The sequence below is a fragment of the Anastrepha obliqua genome, chromosome 3 (genome assembly GCF_027943255.1).
Source record: "Anastrepha obliqua isolate idAnaObli1 chromosome 3, idAnaObli1_1.0, whole genome shotgun sequence".
NCBI classification, from domain to species: Eukaryota; Metazoa; Arthropoda; class Insecta; order Diptera; family Tephritidae; genus Anastrepha; species Anastrepha obliqua.
This window is the reverse complement of record NC_072894.1, coordinates 46803327-46827649: the sequence shown is the minus strand read 5'-3', so window position 1 is coordinate 46827649 and position 24323 is coordinate 46803327. Positions and strand designations below refer to the sequence as shown.

The 24323-nt window shown below is 36.7% G+C and overlaps 1 protein-coding gene across 1 annotated transcript in view; it reads left to right on the top strand.

The window, feature by feature from the left end:
• Positions 1-24323, top strand: part of LOC129240668 (dynein axonemal heavy chain 3-like) — a 319983-nt gene that overhangs the window by 210691 nt on the left and 84969 nt on the right. Inside the window, exons 44-45 of the mRNA XM_054876599.1 lie at positions 10360-10485; positions 13161-13321. Coding sequence (XP_054732574.1) covers positions 10360-10485; positions 13161-13321 — 287 coding nt within the window. The remainder of the gene's footprint in view (positions 1-10359; positions 10486-13160; positions 13322-24323) is intronic.

The following is a 24323-nucleotide window of genomic DNA, read 5'->3' as shown; positions in this document are numbered from 1 at the left end:
CAAACATACTATAAATGCACCTATTTATTGTATATATATTGGGAGTCGTGCATATGTATGTGTGCACATGTAAGCTTGCTTTTGTATGAGTACATTTGTAAATACATGGTAACAATTCGCAGTTGGTGCGAATGCTGTGGGGAAATGTATGGACATTGGCAACAAATGTTATAACAAAATCAATTAAACTGCATGACAACTCTAAATAATACAAGAGAAATTTATTGTTTAAATACTCGTACGAGTGTAGATTTCTCGCATTTATAAATACTAAGCGCTGTTTTGTGAAGCGGCAATGAGTGCTAATAACAATGTGGTAATGCTTATGTGCATATATATTTAAATGCATGTGCATATGTATGTCACTGGTGCATCGAGCTTTAATCGGAAGTTCTAGAAATGGATTGAAATTAGTTCTCATTGTAAATTCAAAAATTTTATTATAAGATATTCTGTGTGAGATCCGTATGCAAAGTCAAAACAGAAATGTTGAAATTTAACAATTTTTAGAAATTAAAATGAAAAATGATAAAACCGTATCACGCAAATGGAGGGACTTACAACGGCAGAACGGTTTTTCAAGAGAAGCTTTTTTCGTGGGAGAGATACACTCGGAGGCTTGTCATTGCCTGGCGAAGACCGACCACTATTAGAAAAAACTGTTTCTACTACTTGGCCTTCCAAGCCTGGAGTTTTGAATACGAGCACAATCGAATGCTGGTCACGTACCAACCCCTTCGATTACGGCGACCGCGGCTATGGATGTATTTAAGTGAAATTTTATTTCTTATAAAAGTTTTTAAAATAATCTATATATGCAATGCAAACCTCACTGCGATTAAATTAAAATTTGACACAATCATTGATCTCGAATGCATTTAATGCTATATGCATACATATATAACTTCCAAGAGTAAAGCTGTCTTTTAACTTCTAACGAAAATGTTCCCATTCTGACTGTTTTTATGTCTTTCGTGAATATGCAATGTGTCGTAGCTTTGGTCCGATGCTGGTCTGTACTAGAGGAAGAAGAGATAAAACTGTGTTGTACTCGTATATTCATTTTATTAAATTCTAATTTTATCGAAGGTAATTGTTATGTCCAACAATGTGGCGCAAAATTAATCATCTACTCAGAAGGTTTATAATTTTTAAAAGGGCATTGTAAATGAATCATACATATTTGACATTTGTGAGCTAAACAGCTGCAGTATGCAAACCGACAATTCGTAGAGCGCGGAAGCGCCAAAATAAATATTTTCATCATCCGAAATAATTTTTTTAATTCAGTTAAAAAGTTTTTCACAAACAAAATTGGATGATTAATTTTGCTCTACCTTGTAAATATAGATTGTTGTAATTACTTTTATAAGATACAATATTTGACTTAAATTAATCAGCCAATCGAAATAATGTAATTATTGATTTGTAAAATTCGCGTGAATTCTTACAATATTTCGATAACTTTTTGAACATTTTCATTTTCAATTAATATTTTTTGAGATTCTTGGTTTCCTAAATATTTGTTCAGTATTTTTTTCAACAACTCGCACCAGAACCATCTCTGTATGTGTAATCTCTGAAGATCTCGAAAAACTCATGAAAGCATAAATGATCAAATTTACTAAAAAAATTGAATTCCGTTAAAATTGGACATGGCCAACGAGTTTCCAAATCAACTTTGCAATTTAATGAACTTTGCTACTGTCTTGCAGTAAAATTATGCTTTCACCCATGAGTTTTTAGCAAACAGCATTTCAATTATTATGATATTGTACTTGACTTATTCACTTTATCTATAAAAAAAGAGGGCTCTGATCTGGTATTGCTATGAACCAAAATGGTATCTGATGCCCTCGACCAGCCAGTTTCACCTAACCTAACCTAACCTAACCTCTGTTCATCATTTTTCTGCTGCAAGTAGGCTTTAATGTACATCTATCCACTGCGTCAAAGGTGCACTGATCAAAAAGAGAAAAGTCTTCACAAGATTATGTACTTATGTATATATGCGTTCAATATAAACATTAGTACATAGAATCGCATAACTATAAATATACCTAAATAATAAAAATAAATTAAAAAAAAAATATCGTCTCATATTTCTTTTGAAATTAGGGAGAAGCTGAATTTTTGTTTAAAAAAATTAATCAGCTACAAATCAACGATATTTGGTTCCAACAAGTCGCCACAACTTGCCATACAGTGCGCTTAACTACTGATTTATTGCAATATTCGTGCCAGATTTATGGGAAAAGGTTTTGATCAAATTGGACTGATCAAATGAACCATGTAACTTAAAGCTGCGGCGGACCTATGCCGGATATCAATTCAAAAAATAAATGCCAAGAAATTTTTCTACCAGATTAGATATAATAAAAAAATGCATTCGAACAATATTTATGTCATTTTAATTTCTCAAGCTCTTAACCAAACACCCTTCTTTCAAAAGTATTCTCTCCCAAATATGCTCAGGAAACAACGGCATGCATAATAATGTTGCATACTAATGTACAATATATGTCTGTATGTACATGCAGCTGGACGGACATGCACTCAATTATGGTCAGTGTTATGCAGATAATTTCTGAATTTAGAATGCGCACGCAAGCAAGTAAATGAATTGCTTTTGGCAAATATTAATCATTGTTCATCAATTGAATTATTGTGGAATATTAGAATTATAGTTTAGTTTTAATTTGTAGTAAGTGGCTGTTAGGCTGAATTCAGTCTATACGTGGCGCACAGAATTATTTTGCATAGTCTCTTGTATGTACAAATTTAAATGCCTGATGTAGTTTTGAAGAAGAGGAATTTATTGTGCATGTTGAAAGTACCAAAGGATAAAGAATTGAAAAGAGCTGAAAAACAAATTCTTTTATATCTTCATAATGAACGAAAATCTGTGAAATATATTTGTAGTATGTCAAAGCCGATATCGCCAAGCGATAGAAATCATAATAAAACGGCGCAAAGCATGCGATAATTTATAAAACATAGCATGTGATGGTCGAACAGAGTTGCTGAAAGTCAATAACATCGTCGAATGTTAGAAGAAAATCAGTAAAACCCCCAATATAGCACCCGCAAAGACTAACGGCAAACTGAAGACAACACATCACACCCAAGTATCCGCAAACAGTACAACAGGAACAATAATTTTCACGCTCGCGTTTAACGGTAAATCCGCCTATTTCAAAAATAAATATAGAAACGACTCTTATTCGCCAACACCTAAATATAAAACAAAGAAGTTTTGAAAACCGTAGCCTGTAGTGACGAACGCGAGTATAATATTTTTGTTCCGGTTGGTCGTCGTATGGTAGAGCGGAAGTCACATGAAGAGCTGCAAATCAAAAATCTCCAATTCACTATTAAGCACGACGGAGGTTCTCTCATAGCTTGGGCTTGCATGTCAGCTCAGGGAGTCAAAAAACTAGTTTTTGCAGGTGACACAATGCATAAGCATCTTTATTTGTCCATTCTCAAGGGAAAATTACATACCAGGGAAGAAAAAGTGGGTATGCCAAGAAAGGAGGTTTTATTTAAAAACGATAAAAATCCCAAACATACAGCATACAAACATAAAATGTGGATACTTTTCAACACAAAACATTCACTGACACTTTATTAAAGGTCAGGCATAAGTCCTATAGAAAATCATTCGTCCCATCTCGAGCTTAAAATACGGGAATACAAAAAGTGACCTTAGGTCTGTTTTGCCCATCCAAATTTTGTCGTTGCTAGAATTTATGCCAGGACGAAATATTAAATAGTTTGTTCTTATGTATAAATATTTATGCACCACTATTAGTCAGAAGCAAATAACTTTACTTTTGTGAGTAGTGAATTCTAATTTTTGATGCATTGGTAAGTTTATATTATATTAAAAACTAGCGTACCCTCGCCCACTTCGCTAGGCGATAAATTCAATGATTTGCTGAAAGAGAATAAAATTAATACGTAACAAAGCAAATTCTTTGATACAATTTCATTCGAACTTTATTGTAACACTTTTTGGTAAACAACGTTTTTGGTTTTTCCGTCTTTCGCGTAAATGAATAATGACGATGGTTTGCCTACTCGTGAGCAAGCTGCATACAATTGTCCATGAGAAAAAATTGGGTTACCTAAATTAATGCCGCACATTTGTAGAGACTGCCCTTGCGCCTATTAATTGTCATAGCGAAGGCAAGGTGAATAGGGAACTGCAAACGTTTGAAATCGAATGGTAAATCCGTTGGAATCAGTGGAATTCTGGGTATCAAAACGTCTTCTCCTTTGTACTTCCCTTTCAAAATTGTTGCTTCAATAACGTTACCCATTAGCTTCTTCACAGCGAGTCTGGTACCGTTGCAAAGTCGTGGCACATTAATGTTGCGCAGCATAATAATCGGTGCTCCAATTTTTAATCGTAAATTATGAAGTGGTAGGCCTGGCAAATCGAGTGAGTTTAAGAATTTAGTTGGATAATTTACGACATCATCTTGATCAGTAATAGTGTCCATTGACTTACTTATATGCAACTATGTCACCCGGTATTTGATCCAAAATGGCTGCATTTATATCATTGACGTTCTTATTTTTCCGAGCTAAAATTGCTCTTTCGCTGAGCCAATCATGGTTTTTGTAATGTTGAACTATGTTTGGAAATACACTCTGTATCAATGCCTCTTTAGACTGTGCAAAAGTGCAGAAATTGTTAGGCAATGTAATCATTCCTGTTGGATCGACAGACATTTGGCCATTTCCCATTTTCAGTAATTGGTGTGAAAATTCAGCTGCTGATGGATCGTTCTGTAGTTGAACACGTACGTTTGTAGTAAGTGTAAGCGTGTTTACATGTCTCTATAAATACGATGATTTTAAGCATGCATTGATTTCATCTGCAGCCGTAGATTTTGGGATCACAGGTAATGTTTGCCTGAAATCTCCAGCCAATAAAATCACGGCACCTTCAAAGGCTGTTTGGCTTCCTCGTAGATCTTTCAAAGTTCTATCAAGTGCCAATGGTTTCTTGTGTGCCATAGTACACTCGTCCCACACGATGAGCTTACATACTTTAAGAACTTTTGCCATTCCAGATGTTTTCGAAATATTACATGTTGGTGTTTCATTTACCTGCATATTCAAAGGCAACTTTAATGCAGAATGTGCTGTGCGACCACCTTCCAGTAATGTAGCCGCAATTCCGGAAGAAGCGAGTGCCAATGCAACGTTATTATTTTATCGAATTGTTGCTAATATCAATGAAATCAAAAAGGTCTTTCGTGTTCCCCCCGGAGCATCCAAGAAAAACAATCCACCAGTTCCATGGCTAACATTATTCATGATTGTATCATAAACATGTTGCTGTTGTTGTGTTTAGTTCATTACAATCATAATGGTATTCACGCTCCAGTTCTCAATTGAGAACTTCGGATTGTGTTTTCGTTTCGTGATGAACAATTTCCGTCTTTGACTCGTTGTTGGGTGAATTTTCGTCTGAAACAACAATCACATTGTCCTCATTGATCTGAATTCCCATGTCTTCAAACACGCTTATATCGTTGGAGTTATCTGAATTTTGTGTATTCATATGTTCATCCTCTTCGGTAAATAAATCCACGATTTTTTTTAAATCTGCCATTCCGAAAATGTAATGTTATTTTTTTTCAATTCGTATCAATCCGAGAACAATGTATTCTATTGTAATCTTATCGATGTGAATACTCAAAGAAAACTGTCAACACAAAAGGCCTATAGATTTATCAGGTCTACTTGAAACTGCAAAAACAAAAAAATTTTTTCTGCCACATCACATGGGGAAAAGTATAAAGTGGTGTGCTCTGGTGTGCGGTATTCGTAAACAAACCGTTTGAACATTTCCTTTGTTCTTACAAAATGTATATCTCGTTTGACGTAAACCCAAAAACAACTTCTGTCAAATTCTCTGAGAGCCGAATAACTGTTTCTTGTCTGGCAAACCTTGGTAAATCTACTATCCTTGGTCAACACACTTGTTGCTCTTACAAATGAACTGCACACAAAACACAAATCAGTAGTTCGGCGTTCGTGTGTTCGTGTGCGTCCTCTGTGTTTATGTTTACTCTCCGCCGAAAAAAAATTGCAACTTAGCAACACGACACAAATCGTTTCACAATAACGAAAAATTCGTATATTTATTCAAAAAAAGTTGTACACATAAAATGAATGTTAATTCGAAACTTAGTCTATGAATCGAGCAAGTGGATCCCTATAATATGAAAAAAGAACGAATAAAATTGGCCTCGTATCGGTCCAAAAAAATGCGTACAAACGAACATCATTTCATTTTTATATATGTATATAGATCGAGTCATTTCATTTCATTTCATTTATTGCCCAAAATCATTTTAACATAGGAGTTTACAAAGTTATGATAAAATTAGATTATTTAGCATTATCCTAACATACATTTGTATTTATCTAGGAGTTTAAAACTTATTTTTCTTTTGATATATACAATAGGTTATGATTATTATTTTGTATGTCTTTGGCATAATTTTAAAACTTATTTATATTCTCCCAAAAAGGGCTTAAAAAGGAGATAACGTAAAATAAACTTCTATAATTTATTTGGCTATAAATCGATCAATGTTATGAAACTTACTGAAAATCGGAAATGGCCAAATGTCTGTCGATCCAACGGGAACAATTACGATATTACATTGATACAGAGTGTATTTCCAAACATAGTTCAACACTACAAAAACCATGATTGGCTCAGCGAAAGAGCAATTTTAGCTGGGAAAAATAAGGACGTAAATGATATAAATGTAGCTATTTTGGATCAAATACCTGGTGACATAGTTGCATATAAGTTAGTCAATGGCCACTATTTACTGGTCAAGATGATGTCGTAAATTATCCAACTGAATTCTTAAACTCACTCGATTTGTCAGGCCTACTACCTCATAATTTACGATTAAAAATTGGAGCACCGATTATTATGCTGCGCAACATTAATGTGCCACGACTTTGCAACGGTACCAGACTCGCTGTGAAGAAGCTAATGGGTAACGTTATCGAAGCAACAATTTTGAAAGGGAAGTACAAAGGAGAAGACGTTTTGATACCCAGAATTCCACTGATTCCAACGGATTTACCATTCGATTTCAAACGTTTGCAGTTCCCATTCGCCTTGCCTTCGCTATGACAATTAATAATTTTTTCTCATGGACAATTGTATGTAGCTTGCTCACGAGTAGGCAAACCATCGTCATTATTCATTTACGCGAAAACGTTGTCTACCAAAAAGTGTTATGAATGAAATATCTTCTTTGTTAATAGTTGAAAATGAAATGTTTTGAAAAACTATAACATTTTTTTCTAATATATTTTTGTACACATAAAATGAATGTCGATTCGAAACTTACTATAATCTAAGAATCGAGCAAGTTTTGTTTTGTACAATATTTTGATTTTTTCTTCTTTTTTATATGAAGAAAATATTTAAAAGAATTTTTTTTGCTAAAAACCTTCCCCTAGGGGATCCCTATAATATGAAAAAAGAACGAATAAAATTGGCCTCGTATCGGCCCAAAAAAATGCGTACAAACGAACATCATTTCATTTTTATATATATAGATAAGCGGCCGCCCCAGCCGAATGAGTTGGTGCGTGACTACCATTCAGAATTCAGAGAGAGCGTACGTTCAAATCTCGGTGAAATATCAAAATGAAGAACAAGTTTTTTCTAATAGGTCCCTCATTTGTGGAACAAGATCAAGGAGGAGGAGGAGCTCGGCCAAACACGTAAAAACGGTATACGTGCCAATAAGTTTATATGAATTACAACATTTATGTTTAAGTTTTGTCGAATTATTTATGTAGTATTAAACTTTAATTTCAATAACTTCTGAAATAATTTTTAAATAAATTATATCAAAAAATAAAAATAAATTAAATATTTACTCCTCCTTAATCAAAAAGTTCCCGAAATGTATTCAGAAAATTCAAAATACAAGTTTATTCCTCAAAAGTGATATTATCGCTTTCAGAGTACTTCCCATCTACTCCAACGCGCTTATGCCAGTTTTTGATTCAGCTCTTAAAACATTTCTGGAATTCTATTTTCGGTATAGGCCTCGGAGCCGTCTTCGATTTTTTCCATTACATGCTTTCTGCTAGTAGTTTTTTGACCTGATCAAGCAGAAAAAAATCGCAGGTATAAGGTGAATTCGATGGCTGTTGGATAGTATTCGCTTCGTTTTGGTTCAAAACTTTTTGCCACTTTGTGACGATGTGTTATAATGGTGCAAAATCCACGAGTTGCTTTCCAACAAATTCTTTCTCTTTGGCCGTGAGTATCGCTTTCTTTTTTAACTGAAAAGGATGAGGTTTTTTGGTCTGTGCACATTTAAAGCTGTCCACTCACTCGCCTAATTTCTGGATTGCGTGTCGTACTCATAAACCCACGTATCGTCTCCAGTAATGATGCGTTTGATGAAGGTTGGCAGCAAATGGCGCAAGCCCAAGTCATTAACTACAATGTTTTGAAAGGATCCATGGGCAATGTTCAAATTATTGCCTAGAATACTTACATTGGTAAATTTAATCCATACCACTAGCGACTAAGGGTCTCTTTAGGGAGCACATAGGAAACTATATTATGATGCTCATCAATTTTGCTAATCCCAGACAAAAGTGAATCGGATAACGTTACGGACCTTGAAACAGGGTCAGTGGCTATCTTCACTAGCACCTCAATACTGCATAATAGTCTTCTGCACAGCCAATCACTATATACTCTGACAGTCAAACTGCAATAAAACCTCTGCATTGCCAAAATCTTCATACAAAGTAGCAGTCGAGTGTAAAGTTATTTTACATGATCTGGCTAAGTGGCCCACCACACACGATGGATCACGGCGCCCACTTGTAAGATAACTAGACAGGCATGGCATAGAATGAATGAACACAAAACTGGATTCCTCAGCAACCCAAATTGGTTTCCCACTAGTAAAATATGTACCTATATAGTTGGTGTTATCACCGTGCACTGCCTAATTGGAACATATTAGAAGCGTATGAGGACGTACTCTTTAGTACACAGCTGAAAGAAGCAGCATTTAACACTTCCTTCGTTGTCTAAGCTCTTACTATAGGGTCTTCCAATAACAGGTGTTATCTATCGCTATCGAGAGATTATTAACGATTTTCGATATTTATGGCCGGAATTGGATGGTATTGATCTGGACAACGTTTATTTTCAACAAGATGACGCTCATACCACACAAGAAACAAAACTATTGATCTTTTACGGGAAAAGCTTTCGGACCGTGTTATCTCTCGAAGAGGTGATCACAATTGGCCACCGAGATCTTGTGACTTAACACCTTGTAACTTTTTTCCTTGAAGCCACGTGAAAGAGAAAGTCCATGCCAACAGCCCAGGGTCGATTCAAGACCTCAAAGATATAATTCCTAAGGCTATCGAGGACATAGGGCAGCTACTTTGCAATTTCGTTATGAAAATTTCATGAAAATGATATTGTCCTGTAGGCGTGGTCGTGGTGGTCATTTGTCTGATGTTATTTTCCACTATTAACGGTATACCTTCCTCTTTATAATGAAATAAACATCCGATCATTATATTAAAAAATAGCATTTTTCTTTGAATATAAAAATAACACCTCTGTTTGGAAAACCCTTTACTTTAAATATCTGGCAGATTTAGAGTCCGTAGTCATCCATTATGGATTCCATCGTTTACTGAATAGACGAAGTGGTTTTAACACATTGGTAAGCAAAAGGGGAACTTGAACTCAAACTAGTGGTATCAAAATGAACCTCCAAGCCTAATTGGGCACATATACACTCTCATGGAGAGTAAAAAATCCCTATACCTAGCCTACATCCGGCTCGGAATATTGTTCACGTTTCTCTTAGATCGTCTGCAAATTTGGTGTATTGCTCTGTTTTCTCATATTCTTTTTACTTAGTTCCGCTCTTTTTTTGTGTGTCTTGTTTTATAGTAATTTTAAATGGATTTTTATGCAACGTGTTGATTTTTAGTATGAATGCAAAGGTTACAATAATAAAAATAAAATAATACATTTTTGAGCTATATTTCATGAAAACATTCTTCGGTAAATGTGCTTGGTTAGATTTTACCCATCGTCAGTAATAATGCTCTGTTGCCGAAGGGTTAAATCGGGTCAACGGGCAGCAATTAATGTGTTCTGAAGCCACGTATAAGTATCCATTAGAAGATATGGCTCACTAAAGACATCACCTGGAACCATTCAACACTTTTTACTTCTCCTAATGTAGACTTGTATATTTCTTTCACATATCTCTTTCTTCCTCTTTATATACTGGCATCCATATTTTGCAGGCTATTGACGAGGGTTTCATTGAAGACATCAATGGCATACTTAACACTGGCGATTTGCCCAATCTCTATCAGCTGGAAGATAAGGCGGCAATTATGGAGAATATGTTGAGCGTAGCAAAGCAATTGGTGAGTAAGAAATGAATGATTGATTGGCAAAATCATATTAATTAATATATGGGAGTGGTGGTAGGGGGATAATGTATATATATAAAAAGAAACCAGGTCGATGAGCAGTGCAATTATTCTTAACCAAATACTGTTTTGCTATTCTTTTTGTTTTTTTTTTTCTTTATTTATATTCCTTGATAAATTATGCATAGCTGACGTTCTCAGATGAAAATAAAAATCGATTTAAGACAATAATGCGTATTACATCGCTCCTAGTCGGAACATAGGTCGAAAACAAATGTTTTCACACGATTTGTGTCCGCCTCTATGAGTCTGATTTGGGTTCAGGTGGCGGTGGAAGGACTCTCGTGGGAGATTGTGCGCCTCCAAATTTGTCGTGGGTGACTTCCTCTGTATCGACTTCCTTGCGGTTTCCATTGAAACGCCATTTGGACAACATTATCACCTTCTCTGCGGAGAGTTTGTGAAAACGATTTTCCATTTTGTCCATTTTCGTCTTTTTATTTCGGACATGTGGAGAGGAGGATGAGATGGCGGACCACTTTCTGTGCGTCTGCCCGGCCTTCGCTCGAATCAGGCTTGAGGTCTTTGGTACTGATGTGTTAAGAAGCGACCATCTTGGCTCCTTGGCACTACAAGATCTACTCAGATTTCTTCGGAGGTCGGGTAGATTTAAAGAAAATTAAAAAGGAAACCCGAAAGCAGTACAATGGGGCTTAATGGTATCCTGTACTTGTTAGTGTGTCTCGACGAAAAAAAAATTTTAAGAGGAAATGCGTTTGTTGTTTGTATCCTCATAAGCTTAGTTTTTGTTTATTTTAAAACCGAATGCGCGTGCAATTTTAATTAGCGAAGTTTTGCAGTGGCGTCAGCTAATGTGTGAGTCATAAAGCAGATGTCGCCGGCGTAATCTAGGTCACTAAGTTTCTGGTTTAGCCTCCACTGTAGTTCTTCTGGATTTTTTGCATTGGCTGAGGTCACCCTTATTTGGAATGGCATGATTACGCCCTCTTTCCAGTCGCTAGGGATGGTGACGTCTGTATGACGAGATGTACCGCACAGGCAATAATGTTGGCCCCACACTTGAACAGTTCGGCTAGTACTTGCTACTACTTGCCTCTGAGACTTTCTCGAGAGGCAACAGATCTGTAGATACTTATACTCCAGTTAGGGTTTCTTCTATGCGCGTTGTGTTCAGGTGCCATCAACTTATCGGGGACGGTGTCGCCCTTGAAAAACATTTAATCAAAGGCTAATATTAAACGAATACCATGCATGACCCCGTTGCACAAATATGTTCCTTTTCACTTTTTTCCATTAGATGTGTCAAAAATCGGGGCAATATGGCGACGATTGGGTGCAGTTAAAACGAGTGATATAGGTGACAATATAATCGCAACTTTTCCAAATCAATCGATCTGGTAGCATTGGTCACTATAAACTGACTCTTCCTCTTAAAAATATGGGCCTATCAAGACATCCACACCATACTGGAACATTTTGGTCATAACAATAATAGCGCTTGGCCTTCAATTAATTGAGTATTTAAGGTGGCATAAAAGAAACATTGTTTTTGCTATTTATGTAACGAATTTTCTCTTTGTTGACTTCCATTGTTAACACCCTGTAACCCACCACCGAATGGAACAAACAATCAATACTTTGCGAGATATCGATCACTGAAGCCATCTAACGAGAAAATAATGGATATTTGAATTTCTTGTACTCGAATTGAGTCGGATTATTAAATTCTTTCTTTTATTACTATTTTTTTAACCGAAGGGTCTTTAGTGTTTGCAATATTTTTGGTAACCAGAAGTTGTTGACGTGAGTTATTATTGCTCCTACCACAGAGTCTTTAATCACATCATTTGGGAGTTATTACAATAATAAGCTACGACTCGATTTGAGTTCGAAATAAATGCAATAACAACAAAAACAGTAAATATAAATTCAGCAATTGCATTGAGAACAACAATAATTGCTTATACAAACTGTACAATAACAAATTGTTGCTACACATACTGCAACATGTTTGCTCTATTTCCGGTAACACATTCATTTCCGTCTTCCTGCCCTATTGCCACTCCCATGTCGGTCATTTGCGGACCATCGAATGACAAATGTCGGTTACTTGCTTGGCCGGTACAATTCAACTTCCTTTAACCTGCTTTATAATTCTGTTGACTTCATCCTGAATTTCTGTCTACGACTGCTGCCGCTACTGCCGCTACTACCACTGCCGTTGCCATTGCCATGGCTGTTGTCACTTCACACTACTGTGGGAATTCCATTTGCACATCTTCCGTCCTGAATGCATTGCATGCCTGCCACTCAACTTGCCCCGCTGGAATGGTGCGCTGCTCTTCTGCTCCACATCGTTGAGCGACTCACAATCAATTCATATTTCAACTGCATTATTGAATGATGCATCTTCCTACTTGCGAACTTGGCTAACGCTCTGCAACTGCCACTGACGTCGATGCTGCTGATAATTTCCTGCAAATAAAATACATGCAACTACACACAACGGAACCACAAATATTTACACACATACACACACGCATGCATCCATATATATATATATATTTTACTACAACTCCAACAAAAATTGATTCGCCTCCTGCGCTTTGGGCAATTTTTGACACAAATGCGGGTTGACTGACGCACAGGCGAGACACATTGATAATTCCCCCGCAGAGATGTATGCATACTTCATCGAAAGAATACGTGAGCAATTACATATAGCATTGGCATTTTCACCGATTGGTGACTCCTTCAAGGAACGTTTAAGAATGTATCCATCATTGATAAACTGCTGCACGATTGATTGGTGAGTATTAACAATTTAAACAAAACTGTATTTACGCAAGTGCATATACGAGTATGTTTATATAAGTACATATGTACACATAAGAACGCATAAGTAGTACCAAAATTCTTGTTTCGATCGATTGTGCAGTCAAGAAATATTTATAACGCACATCACGCTTCCACACTTATATATAATATGTAAGTATATCAATACTAATGGTAAGGACCCGGTTTTTAGAAAACGTTTTTAACACAACTTTCAACTAAAACTATTTCGCTCTCAGGTAGTGTATTTGCATTATAATTGTCCGGGCTTTTGGTAAGTTAGTTTTCTAAAATTTTAAGCAGAATTTTCCTAATTTACATATCTATTTTCAGGTCACCGCCGTATCGGTACACATAGGTTTGCGTACGGTTACCATTACGTTAGGACCCGAATTCAAAACCCACTGTTTTTTTCTAATAGCGGCTGCCCAATCTGGAAACAATGGCAAACATCTGAGTGTATTTCTGTCGTTAATAAAAAACGGCGGCTTAAAACTTCTGGTTTCTTCATTTGTGGAATAATATCAGGACGCACGCCACAAGTTTGAGAAAGGTTTCACGCGAGCACCCATCAGAGGGTTAGGCACGAACAATTTGTATTAATTTAATTATAAATAATGATCAGGTTGCTAAACCCTAAGTCCATCGAAAATTAGGTACATATATAAATGCTAAAAGGTAATTCCGATTCTTAGAGCTAAGGTGATCCAAAATTCTTTGATGATCTACAATATAGCAGAAATACACTCGGAGGCTTGTCATTGCCTGTCGAGGGGCGACTGCTATTAGAAAAAACTTTTTATTCATTTTGGTGTTATGTATTCGGTTTGGCTACGGCGGCCGCCAATAGCAATTAAAGTATCATAATTCTTCATCCAACAAATTTATAGTTCGATTTTTTCAAAATTAAGGTTTCAAGTTTTTCTAAGTTCATACGATGAAAGATTAAATTCATTCTACTCGGGTTTTCTTATGCCTTGAAGCTCACTTCAGTCATAATCATTCAATAATCGTCATCCTCATTGTCAAGCTCTGTATCCAAATTAAAATAACTAATGGTGTCGCAATGAACTCTTTCGGCATAACTGTATCTCAGTCTTCAGATTTAGATAAAGGCAGCAGAGCCTAAAATAATCAAATGGCACCGGCTTTTAATGATATACCATTGGTGCGTGACTACCATTCGGGAGTGTCGATGTTCGAATCTCCATGCATGAAAAAGCAAAACGAAAAAAAATCTGTTTCTAATAGCGTTCGACCCACGGCAGGCAATGGCAAACCTGCGAATGTATTTCTGCTTTGAAAGAGCTACTCATAAAAAAAAAACCATTTGCCGTTCAGACTCGGCTTAAAACTTTAAGTCCCTCCATTTGTGAAACAATATCAAAACGCACGCCACAAATGTTAGGAGGAGCTTGGTCAAACGCCTGACAGAAGTGTACGCGCCAATTATTTATTTTATTTTAGTACTAGCAAACCTGGCCCCCTTCGCTGGGCACACTAAAATAGAATAGATATGGTTTAGAACAGAAAATATATGGTTTTCATATTATTTATTTCTTTATTCTTTATTCAAGCGCTTTGGCATAAACAATATTTTTTGTTTTTCTATTTTATTTTTGAGTAAATATAAAATATAAATTGAAAATCAGGAAAAAAGAAGATTGTTTTTAAATTTCAAATCAACGCATATGAATAAACAATCTTCTTTTTTCCTGATCATCCATGCATTTTTCGTTTCAATTTATATGTTTTATTAAGCATTGGAGCTTTTTTAACCATTATCCATTTATATTTTTCAAAAAAAAAAAAAACGAAAAAAATTGTTTTTTCCACGAACATATAATTTCATTCGGATTTCACATTAAATTCTCAAATTTCGTAAGAAATTATTCACTGTTCCAAAACCCACTCCAAAAAAATTCACAAACAATTTTTACATGTTGCACTTACGTTTTTTCCTTATGGCATCCAAATCAGAAAGAAATATTGACACACTGTCAATTTGACAGTTCAGTTCCGCCCCAAGCGTTAAAAAAGTAAACGACATTATGGCTGGCTCAAAAGAACGCTGTACCCGTTGCCACTGCTCCGAATTACAACCAAACTTTGCGAAACCCATTTTCAATACTTACTTAACAATGTGCATAAGTCTGGTTTAATTCGGTGCAAAGACACGGCGGGTCCACGTTTTGGCATATATTTCGAGACCCTAGTCATCAATAGGTATGAAAATTACCCCGTATTAAAGCACTTATCAACAGCTTTCATTTGATATCCATATTGTACATACACAACCAAAGGTTACCCGGGTCCACGTTTTGACCTATATCTCGAGCCCTATCCACCAATAGGTATCCAAACTATACGGAAACCATCTTCAATACCTCCTTAACAATGTGTGTAAGTTTGGTTTAATTCGGTGCAAAGACACGGCGGGTCCACGTTTTGGCATATATTTCCAGACCCTAGTCATCAATAGGTATGAAAATTACCCCGTATTAAAGCACTTATCAACAGCTTTCATTTGATATCCATATTGTACATACACAACCAAAGGTTACCCGGGTCCATGTTTTGACCTATATCTCAAGACCCCAGTCACGGAGCGGCATGAAAAATACTCTGTACTAAGGCATTCACCAACAGCTTCAATTTGATATCCATATTGTACAAACACATTCTAGGCTCCACGTTTTGGTCTCTATCTCGAGACCCTATCTACCAATAGGTATCCAAACTATACGGAAACCATCTTCAATACCTCCTTAACAATGTGTGTAAGTTTGGTTTAATTCGGTGCAAAGACACGGCGGGTCCACGTGTTGGCATATATTTCTAGACCCTAGTCATCAATAGGTATGCAAATTACCCCGTATTAAAGCACTTATCAACAGCTTTCATTTGATATCCATATTGTACATACACAACCAAAGGTTACCCGGGTCCACGTTTTGACCTATATCTCGAGACCCCAGTCACGGAGCGGCATGAGAAATACTCTGTACTAAAGCATTTACCAACAGCTTCAATTTGATACCCATATTGTACATACACGTCCGAAGGTTACCCGGGTCCACGTTTTGACCTATATCTCGAGACCCTATTTACCAATAGGTATCCAAACTATACGGAAACCATCTTCAATACCTCCTTAACAATGTGTGTAAGTTTGGTTTAATTCGGTGCAAAGACACGGCGGGTCCACGTTTTGGCATATATTTCTAGACCCTAGTCATCAATAGGTATGAAAATTACCCCGTATTAAAGCACTTATCAACAGCTTTCATTTGATATCCATATTGTACATACACAACCAAAGGTTACCCGGGTCCACGTTTTGACCTATATCTCGAGACCCCAGTCACGGAGCGGCATGAAAAATACTCTGTACTAAAGCATTTACCAACAGCTTCAATTTGATACCCATATTGTACATACACATCCGAAGGTTACCCGGGTCCACGTTTTGACCTATATCTCGAGCCCTATCCACCAATAGGTATCCAAACTATACGGAAACCATCTTCAATACCTCCTTAACAATGTGTGTAAGTTTGGTTTAATTCGGTGCAAAGACACGGCGGGTCCACGTTTTGGCATATATTTCCAGACCCTAGTCATCAATAGGTATGAAAATTACCCCGTATTAAAGCACTTATCGACAGCTTTCATTTGATATCCATATTGTACATACACAACCAAAGGTTACCCGGGTCCACGTTTTGTCCTATATCTCGAGACCCCAGTCACGTAGCGGCATGAAAAATACTCTGTACTGAAGCATTTACCAAGAGCTTCAATTTGATACCCATATTGTACATACAGGTCCGAAGGTTACCCGGGTCCACGTTTTGACCTATATCTCGAGCCCTATCCACCAATAGGTATCCAAACTATACGGAAACCATCTTCAATACCTCCTTAACAATGTGTGTAAGTTTGGTTTAATTCGGTGCAAAGACACGGCGGGTCCACGTTTTGGCATATATTTCCAGACCCTAGTCATCAATAGGTATGAAAATTACCCCGTATTAAAGCACTTATCGACAGCTTTCATTTGATATCCATATTGTACATACACAACCAAAGGTTACCCGGGTCCACGTTTTGACCTATATCTCGAGACCCCAGTCACGGAGCGGCATGAGAAATACTCTGTACTAAAGCATTTACCAACAGCTTCAATTTGATACCCATATTGTACATACACAACCAAAGGTTACCCGGGTCCACGTTTTGACCTATATCTCGAGACCCCAGTCACGTAGCGGCATGAAAAATACTCTGTACTAAAGCATTCACCAACAGCTCCCATTTGATACCCATATTGTACATACACGTCCGAAGGTTACCCGGGTCCACGTTTTGACCTATATCTCGAGCCCTATCCACCAATAGGTATCCAAACTATACGGAAACCATTTTCAATACCTCCTTAACAATGTGTGTAAGTTTGGTTTAATTCGGTGCAAAGACACGGCGGGTCCACGTTTTGGCATATATTTCCAGACCCTAGTCATCAATAGGTATGAAAATTACCCCGTATTAAAGCACTTATCAACAGCTTTCATTTGATATCCATATTGTACAAACACATTCTAGGGTCCACGTTTTGGTCTCTATCTCGGGACCCTAGTCACGGAGCGGATGGAAATACTCTGAACTAAAGCATTCACCAACAGCTTCAATTTGATACCCATATTGTACATATACATCCGAAGGATACCCGGGTCCACGTTTTGACCTATATCTCGACCCCCTATCTACCAATAGGTATCCAAACTATACGGAAACCATCTTCAATACCTCCTTAACAATGTGTGTAAGTTTGGTTTAATTCGGTGCAAAGACACGGCGGGTCCACGTTTTGGTATATATTTTCAGACCCTAGTCATCAATAGGTATGAAAATTACCCCGTATTAAAGCACTTATCAACAGCTTTCATTTGATATCCATATTGTACATACACAACCAAAGGTTACCCGGGTCCACGTTTTGACCTATATCTCGAGACCCCAGTCACGGAGCGGCATGAAAAATACTCTGTACTAAAGCATTCACCAACAGCTTCCATTTGATACCCATATTGTACATACACATCCGAAGGTTACCCGGGTCCACGTTTTGACCTATATCTCGAGCCCTATCCACCAATAGGTATCCAAACTAAACGGAAACCATCTTCAATACCTTCTTAACAATGTGTGTAAGTTTGGTTTAATTCGGTGCAGACACGGCCGGTTAGCGAACACACACAAAAAGTTGACATTATTTTATATATAAGATTTTTTTCAGTTTGTGTCCGAAAAATCCAAATATCTTACGGAACCCTATTTTTTTCCAAATTAAAATGTAATCCATGTTACTCGTGGATAATGTAGTTTTCGAATGGTGAAAGAATTTATAAAATCGGTCCAGTAGTTTTTGAGCCTATTCGTTACAAACAAACAAACAAACAAACAAACAAACAAACAAAGTTTTCCTCTTTATAATATTAGTATAGATGTATGTGTGTACGTATAACATACTCGTTCACATGCATAATAAGTGCAGAATTTCAATCCCCTACTAGGCGACACAATTTTATTGAGCAAGCAACAACAGTTTCGTGTCATTGCAAATATTTAATCGATGGTTTCACTTTATTTCGAAATAAACGATTTCTCACCTATCCTAAAAATTGTTGTTGAATTCAACTACCACGCATTTGGGTAATTGAATGCCACTAATATTGACATTTTGGCTGATTAGCCGTACAACGCGGCAGTTTGGTCATTAGCTGCCATAGCTTTGGAATACCACTACACATTAATCATATTAAGACTCTTCAGAAAAATCACTAGTACCAACTAGTGCCATTTATGCACTTTTTCATGTAATCATGTGATGAATTTTACACCGCGATGTTGACCACTGGAAACTAGTACGTTACTAAATTGTATACGGGATCGAATTAGTATGATTAATAGAAACAAGAGCAATGCATATGAGATATTTATTAATTAAAAAAAAAAATAGATAATTGTCTGGTAGTCAATAAAATTTAATTTTACTCTTAATATTAAAAAGATTTGCTAAAAATAAAATTATTGAAGAATACTATGTTTTATTTAATTTTTTTCCTACCTTTTTTATCACTTTTACTGAATGAGTGAAAGCACCGACAAGCTTTCGATATTGGTGTAATTTAAGTATTTGGGCTGGTGGTAATTGTCTTATAATTGCTGTTATTTTGTTAAAAAATGGTGACATTTATCTTTTTCCCACAGCAGATTGCAAAAATTCGATAAACAACGCGACGCTTGTTTGACGAAGTATAGTACGCAACTATGGTGAAAAGGAAAATTGTGAGGGGAACTTCAGTTGCCCTGTCTCGGGGGACTCGGCACCCGAATCCTGCACGATAATATGCATTTTACACACTCGTCCAATCAGTCGTTGTTCAGGTGGCAATGAAGTGTCATTGGTTGACTTTTTTCGTATACCAGTAACACAATCTTATATTTTTTTGTAAACTAACCGCTTCGTTACCCCAGTTACGTCAGCCTATCAGCTGATTCTGTCAAACTCCCTGGGAGCCGAATAACGATCTCTTATTGGTCACAGCTTCGCAATTATTTTCAACATGAGTGGCTGCTACTGTGAAGCCTTTTCTTTCAAAGGCAGTGCCGCACGTTTTTATAATTAGCTATTTGCTCATATTCTTGCTGAAAGATTCTTGAATGAAAGATTGTAAGAAAATATATGAACCAGTACGACTTGAAGGCGGTACTTACCGCTTTCGGTACAGCGACGAGTTAGACACATTTTTCAGGGATGCAAATGTAATAGGGTACATGAAAGCGCAAAAGATTCAATGGTACGGTCTCATTTTACGAATGAGCAACGATAGAGCTATAAAAAAAATCTTCGAAACAACTCCACAAGGGTACAGAAGAAGAGAACGGCCGAGAAATCGATGTATAGATGTCATTGAAGACGACTTTGGGCATATCTGATAACAAACGAAACGCTGATGGCCGAGTGACGTGGCGGCGAGTTGTAATAGAAGCAATGGTTCATCCCGAACTGTGATGCTATGATAATGTTCTTGCTGATCTCTGTGAAATATGTAGTAGGGAAATAAATACTCTAATTGTAAACGGAAAAGTTACGGGTCCCCCTCCTTAACAATGCTCATTACGCATTATCTGTCAGAAGGTTTTTCTCCCTGTTTCCTAAGATACAATTTGTATTAAAAGAAACAAGTTTTAATTGCATTTGACCTGCGAAGGCCGACACGATGCTTCTTTGCCTTCTGAAGTAACTTGCAGAAACATACCTGCATCATTACTTGGAGCAATTGAAAATTCGCATGGAGCGTTGTAGGTATGGCGGACGAGTGTATAGTAAAAACAATAATGCGCAGATTTCTATGAAATCAAAATAAATAATTTTACAGGGCCATTCTCATTACGTGTTAGCCACTGGTATTGAAATCTACAAATATAGGGTATAGTACTGATATATCGGTTTGAGGAATGTTTCCAACCACAATCAGTGAGATTATGGAAGGAGCTCTGGTATTACTGAGCAACTGGGCCTGAAACTGAACTGATGCTATTCCAAGATAAACTAAGATACCAAACTGTAATCCCCCAAAACTGAACGGCGTTAGTCTTACACTAACCCAACAGGCAAAATACCTAGGTGTTATCTCCTACATGGTGTATTCTCCTACAGGGACCCTCACTGCTCAAAAACAGATAAGACTACACAGTCTAACTTCAAGAAAGACTTCACGGTACGTTTTCCACCGAGAGCCGAATGGAGCAAAGGGCAGGTGATTGGAAGATACGATATTGAAATCTACACTGACGGTTCTAAGATGAACTGTGGTGTGGGAGTTGGAGCCACTCAACCTATCTCAGTCAATTCGACTTCCTGACTAGGTCCGCGCGTTCCAGGCAGAAATTCTAGCGATCAGAGAAGCATGCAAATCACTAAAACACTACAAAGAAGTTGGTGGAAGAGTAGCTATTTTTTCAGACAGTCAAGCAACTATCAAGGCTTTAGACTCCAACTCCATTTCATCCAAACTAATCTTAAAGTATAGACAGAAACTAGAACTACTTAGTCATTGGCTTAAAATTACTTTGATATGGGTTCCCGGTCATAGGAGCATACGGGGTAATGGGATAGCTGATGAGCTAGCAAGAAAAGGTTTGACACTACACATAGCAGAGGCGGGGACAGTCTCTACCCCACTGAACACAATAAAAGCATCCATTGTATCACACTATCATGCTTTAGCTGAAAGAAGATGGAAGCAATTAACTACATGTACTACAACAAAAAAACATGGCCGTCGTACAAAATCCAAAGGACGAATCACCTGTTAGGGTGTTCTTGACCAAACATTTCAGGCATCACTGCAACCCTTACAGGTCATTGGAAAATAGGGGATCATGCAGCCAGACTTAAATTCCCCTTCAATCCCATCTGCAGAAGCTGTCAAGCGGAAATGTGCAGTAAAGTCTTTAGCACTACAAATTAATGAGATCTCAGATATTGAGATAAAGAATTTGCTGCTATACTTGGACCTCACTAAATAGATCTGACTGAAAAGCAAAAACCAAAACAAAAAAAAAGACATCATCACACGAGGACAGTGTTGGTAAAACGGAGGTGGTCACTAATTAATATAATTTCAGTGGAAATATTGTACTCAACCATTTCAACAACAACAACTGATGTATCGATGTCCTCTTGGTTTAAAAAAAATTAATAATTTAAAAAAATAAATAATAACTAAAAATATATTTATATATTGTATATAATATTTGTTTTTGTGTAGGGTTCTTATTGGAATTAATTTTATAACATTATATTTCAAAGTGATACATTTTTTTATATTTTTTTTATATTTTAATTAAGTTTATACAATGTTAATAACTATTATGACGGGTGATTTTTTAGCTATTATCTTTTTAAACAGGTGGTTTAAACAGCTGACGCACGTTTCGTGTTTTGTTTCACTGTCAAACATCTTAAGTTTGGTCTATCATTGAATTTTATTATAAAAATGCGTGTTCTGTTAAGAAAGTTTATCGCGCGCTTCTTCCATTTTATGGGCAGTTTAATTGACCCACTGAAGCGGCTATTCGAGCTATTGTGACTAAATTTAGAACCAAATTTACATTATTGGACATCAAACCACCAACACGCTTACGTAGAGTGCGAACTGAAAAAAATATCGCAGCTGTATCGGCCAGTGTTAATGATGACCATCAATTATCGATTCGTCGCCGTTCGCAGCAATTGCGCCTCTGTTACTCAACAACGTGGAAAATTTTGCGAAAGGATTTAGATGTGAAACCTTTCAAAATACAGCTGGTGCAAGAATTGAAGTCGAACGACCTACCGCAACGCAGAATTTTTGGTGAATGGGCTCTTGGAAAGTTGGCCGAATATCTACTTTTTTATCCAAAAATTGTGTTCAGCGACAAAGCTCATTTTTGGATCAATGGGTACGTAAATAAGCAGAATTGTCGATTTTGAAGTGAAGATCAGCCAGAGGAATTGCAAGAGCTACCAATGTATCCAGAAAAGGTCACAGTTTGGTGCAGTTTATGGGCTGGAGGTATCATTGGACCGTAGTTCTTCAAAGACGCTGCGAATCGTAACGTAACTGTGAATGGTGAGCGCTACCGTGAAATGATATCCAACTTTTTTTTGTCCAAAATGCAAGAGCTTGACTTGCATGACATGTGGTTTCAGCAAGACGGTGCCACATGCCACACAGCATGTGTAACAATGGACTTGTTGAGAGGTGAGTTCGGTGAACATTTTATTTTACGGTCGGGACCTGTCAATTGGCCACCCAGATCGTGCGATATAACGCCTTTAGATTATTTTTTGTGGGGCTATGTTAAAGGTCATGTCTATTCAGACAAGCCTGCTTCAATTAACGCATTGGAAGACAACATTAAAGCATTTATATGTGAGATACCGGCCGAATCATTGGAAAGAGTATACCAAAATTGGACTAAGGGGATGGTCAACATAGTCGCGGTCAACATGTGCATGAAATAATCTTCAAACATTAAATTATATGGGCTGTACTATCGATTTAAATAAACATTTCATGCATTTTTCTGAATTTTACGTGTGTTTTTTTGACAAACTTTCCTATAGCTTTTAAAAAATCACTCTTTATAAACTGGGTTGTCAAGCAGCACTAGCATCAGAGGCTATCAGCTGTGAAACATTTATATTCTTTAACACCATGGAGCGGTTGCATGCATTTACTTTTCAGCTTTGATACTACCACAATCTGAATACGTTTAATGCTACAAACAGATGTTTCGCAATTAGCAAAATTGTACTAGTCGCAATTCAGAATTTTATTACACTTGCTCTGGTTATATCTAGATGCGGTGCATATATGATGGTATGTATATTAGGACGGGTCAAATTTTTTCTGTGCTTTGTATTCTACTAGTAATTCTACATCAAAAAATCATGAAAGCTTACCGTGAGCCTCCTTATTTGTAATAAAGTTTTTAATTCGAAATCAATTTATTTCTTTTAGAAAAAAATGTGCATACATATATATATATATATGCATATATTTCTTTTAGTCAAAGCTCACCTCTGGAGAGCATAGCACGGCAAAATTTACACCATTTAGCAATTTTTAAACAAAAAATCCATGTAGCAAGTATTTTAATATTAAAGAATAGTTTTTCACAATTAACTTTATAAAAGCGTTCAAACATATTTTGGAAAAATATAAAATCATTCCGGTGTGATACTTCCCAATGAGATAGCTGTAAATTTGTGACATTCTCTCTAGTCTTACCGCACTCTTTTCGCTCATTTCTTTCATTAATTGCTTTTTCAGTAAACCTTAGGCTAAGACCTCATAATATTTTATAAAGTGAACTAGAAGGATGTTTCTCTAAACCATGCGATTTGTCTTCTTCTTCAT